The 7,771-nt window shown below is 31.2% G+C and overlaps 1 protein-coding gene across 2 annotated transcripts; it reads right to left on the bottom strand.

The window, feature by feature from the left end:
• Positions 1–299: 299 nt before the first annotated feature.
• LOC101495306 (tubulin beta-1 chain) lies at positions 300–3,578 on the bottom strand. Of its 2 annotated transcripts, none has more exons than XM_004493313.3 (4): positions 3,421–3,578; positions 2,918–3,320; positions 2,558–2,827; positions 300–1,328 (listed from the first exon to the last, which is right to left on the bottom strand). In XM_004493313.3, the coding sequence occupies exons 2-4, from the start codon at positions 3,309–3,311 to the stop codon at positions 646–648; spliced, it is 1,347 nt and encodes a 448-aa protein (XP_004493370.1). In that variant the 5' UTR covers positions 3,312–3,320; positions 3,421–3,578; the 3' UTR covers positions 300–645. The 2 variants fall into 2 exon arrangements, with proteins under 2 accessions (XP_004493370.1, XP_027188100.1); XM_027332299.2 differs by having other exon boundaries at positions 2,918–3,343; positions 3,421–3,455.
• Positions 3,579–7,771: the final 4,193 nt, after the last annotated feature.

Below are 7,771 nucleotides of genomic sequence, written 5' to 3'. Positions count from 1 at the left end.
AATGAACTTTTAAAAAGTCAGAGAAGAGATTATGAATTGGAGAATTGAATTGAAGAACTTAGCAATATAAGTTTGTTTTATTTGACTAACCATTTAATAGAAGGACAAATTAGTTGGATAAATAATTTAGGCCCATTTTAGTTAATTTTTAATAGTTTAGGGATCTATTTGGAGAAAAAGTAATAATTCATAGACTGAATTGACTGTTTATTGATTAGTATGCGCTGTTTAAGGAGTTCAGCCACAAAGACAGGCAGGGCTTTTTTCTGAATAACAGTCACAGACATTTTAAGGATTCATTGTGAAAAAGAAAAAAAAAATCATGCATAAGTATTAAGTATGATGAAACATTAAGGAAACATGATCCAATGTACCAGATAGAAGAAACAACAATACAAGCCAACATACAGAAACAAACAGATGGGTGACGCATGACTTATTTAAACCATGAACCCTAATTCCCACTACCCTTAACCTCCGTTGCCCAAATTGGCATTTCCATTCTCTCCACATCAGCCTCCTAACCAGAATTCCTCAACATTCTAATTACAGTCCCCACGAAGGATAGAGGAGTACTACTGAACACACTTACGCATCATATATAGCATAATGCAATAAGCAGGAACAATCAACTGAGTAATTATTTTATTCGTATGCGTGTTCCTGTTCCTCTTCCTCGTCATCATATTCACCTTCCTCCTCCGCAGTGGCATCCTGGTACTGCTGGTATTCAGACACGAGATCATTCATGTTGCTCTCTGCTTCAGTGAATTCCATTTCATCCATGCCTTCACCAGTGTACCAATGCAAGAAAGCCTTCCTTCTAAACATAGCAGTGAATTGCTCGCTCACCCTCCTGAACATTTCCTGAATGGAGGTTGAGTTGCCAATGAAGGTGGAAGCCATTGAGAGACCTCTAGGAGCTATGTCACAGACACTTGACTTAACATTGTTGGGGATCCACTCAACAAAGTAGGAAGAGTTCTTGTTTTGGACATTGATCATTTGCTCGTCCACCTCTTTGGTGCTCATCTTACCCCTGAACATGGCAGATGCTGTGAGATAGCGGCCGTGCCTGGGATCAGCAGCACACATCATGTTTTTGGAATCCCACATTTGCTGGGTGAGTTCTGGAACAGTCAATGCACGGTACATCTGAGAGCCACGGGAGGTGAGAGGCGCAAAACCAACCATAAAGAAGTGAAGGCGAGGGAATGGGATGAGATTCACAGCCAGTTTCCGGAGATCAGAGTTGAGTTGACCCGGGAAGCGAAGGCAGCAAGTCACTCCACTCATGGTTGCGGAGATCAAGTGGTTCAAGTCACCAACTGTAACAAACAATCACATGTTCAGTAATTACAAAAAACATCAACAACCAAAGCAGGAAATTTTCAGCAATTACAAAAGTAAAGAGTAAACACCAATGGGAACAAGTTACCAAACTATTGAACAAAGCAGTTTCAGACCAGAATCAGTATGCCACTAAACAAATCAACAATGATTAGATGCCGTTGAAAATAAAGGAAAAAATTTCCAGTGTAAATCTCATTCAGAACGCCAAAATAATCAGATCAGTCAATTGAAAATATAAGTAACTTGTTAAATTAATAGTGAAAACACATCAGCCATGCTTTTATTAAAAGATAGAAATTGCGCTCAAAATCCTTAAACATCAAACTTTGGTCAAATTAATTCCCGACATGCATTTCACAGTCAAATCAGTCTTTCAAATCTATGAAGTAAAACTAATTTGACTAAAGATATGCTTATTAAGAAAGCAATATTCCTAATTTTATTGCAAAAATGCATATTGAGAAAACAATTTCCATTATTCAACAATCACAACAAACTAAACCGGAAGACTGATCTAGCTATTTACTCATTATTAAATGACAACGAATGGACAAACTAGTGAATCATTAACCTTGAAACGGCTTATATAGTAATATAAAATGCAAGTATGGTATCTGTATCAGATCATGAACAATTGCAATAACGATTCAGATCCCAAAGTCTAAGTGTCATTATGGAAGCCACAATAATCAAATGAATCAATTGAATACGAGTAAATTGTCAAATAAATCTTGAAAAAAACATAATTAGCCATGGTTGTCATGAAATTGATAGAAGTTGTGATCAAATTATTTAACCGTAAAAAAAATAGGTCAAATAAATTCCTCAACAAATATTTTGAGTCAACTCAGTCTTTGAAATCTTGGAAATAAACACAAATCCGACTAAAGAATTTCAAATTAAGAAAGTAATTTGACTTATTTGACTAAAACAAATGCACATTGAGAAAACAATTTCCATTATTCGATCATTTCTATAATTGACTAAGAAGACTGATCTAGCTATATACTCACTAAAAAAACACACTTTTCCATTTTCAACAGTTCCTATAATCGACCAGAAAAATGATCTAACTATTTACTGACTAAATAAAACAAATCAATGCATCACCAATCTATTATACAAGCATCACATTTCCTATCAAATCAAATAATAAACAATAAAAAAGAAATATAGATCCTGCGAAAATGAATACAATACTCACAGCTAGGAGTTGTCAATTTGAGAGTCCTGAAGCAAATATCATATAAAGCCTCATTATCAAGAACCATGCATTCATCAGCATTCTCAACCAATTGATGAACAGAGAGAGTAGCATTGTAAGGTTCAACAACTGTATCAGAAACTTTCGGTGAAGGAAACACTGAAAATGTCAGCATCATCCTATCAGGATACTCCTCTCTTATCTTCGATATCAACAGTGTTCCCATTCCAGATCCCGTTCCTCCACCCAACGAATGACATACCTGAAACCCTAAACCAAAAAACAAAAAACAAACTTAGTAACCGTCATAGCAAAAAAAAAAAATCATTGATCGGGTTCAATTCAGTTCAGTTATTATACCTTGAAGACAATCGCAATTCTCAGCCTCTTTTCTAACAACATCGAGAACTGAATCAATGAGTTCAGCGCCTTCAGTGTAATGTCCTTTCGCCCAATTGTTACCGGCACCAGACTGGCCGAAAACGAAGTTATCAGGACGGAAGATCTGACCATAAGGACCAGTACGGACACTGTCCATTGTACCAGGCTCTAAGTCCATGAGAACGGCGCGTGGAACAAACCTTCCGCATGATGCTTCATTGTAGTAAACGTTCACGCGCTCGAGCTGTAGATCTGAGTTTCCGACGTATCTTCCCGTTGGATCTATGCCGTGCTCGTCGCATACAACTTCCCAGAACTTTGTTCCGATCTGGTTACCGCATTGTCCTCCTTGAACATGAAGGATTTCTCTCATTTTTTTCAACTGTTAATTTCACAAAAATTCAACTATTAATTTAAATTAATTTAACTACTATTCAAATTGATAAAACCAGATTTAGAGAGAGAAAGTGTGAGAGAGATACCTTGGCGGTGATGAGGTGAAGAGTGAGAGAGTGAGAGTTCGGAAGAAGAAGAATGGATGTGGGAAATTTATAGCGAGAGTGAGAATATGGACAAATATTGGTAATGAAGAAAAATCGACGATTGAGGATTGTTCCCTCGCTTTGTGTTGAGAAGCGATGTGAGCCGTTAGATGGAACCGGCCGACGGTGGATATGGAAATCTTTGGTAATTTAAAAAATTTGGTTTGGGTTGTCTGTTAAAACAGCAAAGAAAATGTGGTGGGACTGATATACCCCTTTGGGTTAAATGACGAAATGGTCCTTCTTGAGAATATTTTTTATTAGGTGAGAGGGGAGGGACGAAAGAGAAGTTTAGGAGAATGTTTTTGGACGGGGTAACTGCTTGGGTTGTGAAGTCTATGTCAGCATCAACCAAATCAGTCACTAAAAGATGGGGAGAATATTTTGGACGTAGTCCCATTTTGTTTGCAAAATATTATCTACATTACAAAATCAAATTTGTTTAAGGTTTTATACAAAAATTAAGCAATGCAATCAAGTTTGAGAAACAATTCGTATTCATTATTCATATATTTTTCGTTATTATAAATATAAAAATGACATTTATGTTAAAATGACACTATATGTGAAACGAATGAGTCAAATTTATGCGAGCAGTGGGATAAGACCATCTCCAACAATAGTTCATTGGTGGTTCTTTGAGGGAGGAACGCAACATTTTCCCACTTCTACCAGTGGAGTACGCCAGCTAGACACAATTGTTGCTTTCACAAAATGCGTTCGTGGTGAAAAAATTAAGACACAAATTGGCTTCAAAACATGGTTGTTAAACCTAGAAAAAAAAATAACTTTGTAGCTAAATAGGAAAATGACTGATGTAGCTAGATTGAATAAAATGGCTGTTTTTTATTCACACCGAATAACTTCGATAAATCATTGTTCAACATTTTAAAGGATTAATTTGTGTGAGGATTGATAAAAAAAACCAAAAAATATTGGTTACGAATCATATAGTGAACAGTTGCAGAAGAAAGACAACTGGTCAACTAAAATCTAAATGGCATCAAATAAATGAATTTGTTGTAGTTTACAACTAAGCTATCCATTGATACTTTAAGCATATTTAGTAAAGCATATGTAGGAGTGTTATGATCACGAGAATAACGAAATTGAAATTTTATTAATTATATAATTTATTTGTTTTTATCATTCTTTTTAATATTTATGTCATGTGTTTAACATTAATTTTTTTTATCATGGTTATAAAAAAATTAAGTTTAATTTTATGTTAAATTTAATTATGTGAAGATATGTGATTTATGTGTTTTTTATATGATCACACCTTCTATTTATAATGATGTTGTAATAAATACATTGTGTTGACTAGAACTAATAACAATCTTTTTAAAATGATTAGAAAATTGTGTTGACTATAACTACTAACAATTATTTTAAAATGTTGCACAATCAAAGAATAACTAAAACAAACACTCAATTTTAACATTCCACTTAAAAGAATTTATGTTGAATTCACAATTGAAAATGTTATAACACATTGCATCTATGTTAGATTGTGAAATATGTAATAATATTCTAAGTCATTTTATTTATTGTCAAATAAAAATGAGGCTTAAGTCACTTTAAGATTGTTTGAAGTTTATAGTGTTTTATTGTCGGTTTGAGAGTTTAGGAGGAAATGAATGAGTTTTGAAAGAAAAGAACGAAGGCAAAATAAAATTGAAAATAGTCTCTTGGCTCCGAGGAAATATTTAGTCATCTTTATAATACAAATTTTTCTTCTAAATTGAGATAACAAAGTCCTTCTCTCTTCTACACACTTGAATGAAACTTGTAGATACCAAAATAATATTTCAATTCCCTCTCTTCTCCTCTTCACAAAGTCCTCTCCTCTCTCCTACAAACTCCCAAATGAGGCTTTATAATTTATTTATTTCTGTGACACAAACATTGAATAATTGTATGTTGGTATAAGTGGTAAGGACTAAAAAAAATTGATCTCTAACTCTTGCATATTTGCATATGAACGACAATTGTTGATAGATTACAGTCACGATCAATTACATATACGGTGAGCAGAATAAAAAACCACCAGCATTAGCAACATCACCTATGTAAGCTGGTGACAGATACACTGTAGCTTTCCGTACAGAGTTTGATGTATCCTTCCCATTTCCTTAATAACGGTGTGGTACCTAACAAAGCTTACAAATCCAGCTGCCAACGTTTTCTTCTCATTATGTTCATTATTGGTTTAACTGGACCAGGCAAATTCGCCAGCCAAAGCCAAAATTACTTTTTTTTAGATCTTGCATGTGTTCAATCATGTTGCAAGACTTTGTCGTCATTCTGACACAAAAATTATTAATTAATATTAGCTAGATGCAGATTTCACTATCAACGTAAATCATATTTAAGAGTTCGTAAAATATATAACTAATTAAATGATTTATAAACTGAATCATAAATTTAAAATAGATTAATTAATAAGACTTAATTAAAAAAATCTTTTTAATATTTTTTATCAGAAGTCATATAAGCATATAATAATTACGTTAAAATGTTGTCTTCATTGCTACTTTATGGGAAAATCAAGCTGGAAGCTAGCTAGCCTGGTGTTAATTATAATTAAACTTACCAATTACTAAAATGTGAATATATATATATATATATATTCTTCTTTATTTGCAATAACATTATTTAGGCACCAATTTTTTTTTTACACTGGTAATATTTCATTAACGACATTCAAAAATATAATTAATATAGTTAAATAAACAGTTAATATTTAAATTCACAGTTAAAAGAATTAGAGTAATGATTCGTTCATAACCACTAGAGACCGGTGATGTTTGTCACGACAACAAACAATTGTTGATCGCATTTTTGGTGAAGTACATGTAAGCACTCTTATCAATAGACACATGGGAGAAGTGAGAAGTAATGAATAAAACATATTTTATTTATGAAGATACGACCCTTTATATATATATATATATATATATATATACTATGTGTGGCTGCCGTTTTATGCCATTTTCTTTCTTTTGTAGCTTTGTTATCTTTCTTTTATTATATTAAATTATATTTGACTTTTTTATATTAAAAAAAACATATTAGGTTATTATTAACCTAATTCATTGAACCCATTTTATTTTCTTACCGTATTTTTCTATTCAAGACCCAATTAGTTACACACTTATTTAATTTATTTATTTTTCGTTGAAATAATATTTTCCAAAATATCAAATTAAAATATTATCATATTTTGAGAATAGTTAAATTTCAAATTAAATAAATATAACATCAGTTTTTATATTAGTCACTAAATCAATTAAATATTTATAAAATAGGCACATCATAGCAAGCACACATACAAAGGAAATTAAGAGCAATATTATTAATATTTCAAAACCAATATCTTACAAAATAGATTAATTAAAATAATTAACTTTTAAAAATATAACAAAACTACTACTATACCTACTAATATATGCATTTTAATACCAACATCACGTTTTAATACTTCTATAATAAAATAGTTACTCTAAAATATTCAAAATATATTTAAAATAATTATTTATAAAATAATTAATTAAAATAAGAAATAGTTATAAGTAATTAAAATATAATTGTGTTAACATTTATCATTTAGTCAAATACATATGAAAGTATTTTAACAATTATCAATGCATATGCATATATACATGTAAATTCACTTGAAGTCTTATTCTTTAAAACCTTAACACTAAAATACTATTTTTTTTAGAAAAATTAATAAAATAATTAAATATAATATTTCTAATTTATACTACTCATTAAATTTAAATATGTATAAAATTATCACACCACAACAGACATATATAAAGAAAATTAATCACAAAATTAATCAACATATATTCTAAGTGAGATGACTAATATACTTAATATTTTACGGTTTTGGATAAAGATGTGATTTTAAAATCACTTGTTTAATCATTCTTAGCTTAATACACTGATCTCTTGAGCTCTTCTTGTGATCCAACAATAATATATTAGTCGATGGTTTCATTTATAAGTGACCGATTTCTTAAATCAAAAGTTTTCTTGATAATGGTAGTCAATGTCTTATCCCATTAATGCATGTGGACTATTGATGATGTATGTGGATCAAAAAGTTTTCACTTGAGGGAGAGAATACTCAAATCATGAGATGAAGACACACTTAGATAGAGATTGTTGGTGTGTCACGTGTGAAATAAGTTTTATATTGAGTAAAAAAAATTATATAAAAGAATATATATATATATATATATATATATATATATAAATATATGACTTCTCAATAGATGAT

This window comes from Cicer arietinum, chromosome 3, assembly GCF_000331145.2.
Source record: "Cicer arietinum cultivar CDC Frontier isolate Library 1 chromosome 3, Cicar.CDCFrontier_v2.0, whole genome shotgun sequence".
Taxonomy (NCBI): Eukaryota; Viridiplantae; Streptophyta; class Magnoliopsida; order Fabales; family Fabaceae; genus Cicer; species Cicer arietinum.
The sequence above is the reverse complement of the archived record's forward strand: the minus strand, read 5'-3'. Positions and strand labels throughout refer to the sequence as shown.

Coding starts and splice junctions, on each gene's coding strand:
- LOC101495306 (XM_004493313.3), bottom strand. CDS start 3,311: ATGAGAGAAATCCTTCATGTTCAAGGAGGACAATGCGGTAACCAGATC. Junction 2,828..2,917: donor GAATTGCGATTGTCTTCAAG/GTATAATAACTG, acceptor TTTTTGGTTTAG/GGTTTCAGGTATGTCATTCG. Junction 1,329..2,557: donor CAAATTGACAACTCCTAGCT/GTGAGTATTGTA, acceptor TGTTTGTTACAG/TTGGTGACTTGAACCACTTG.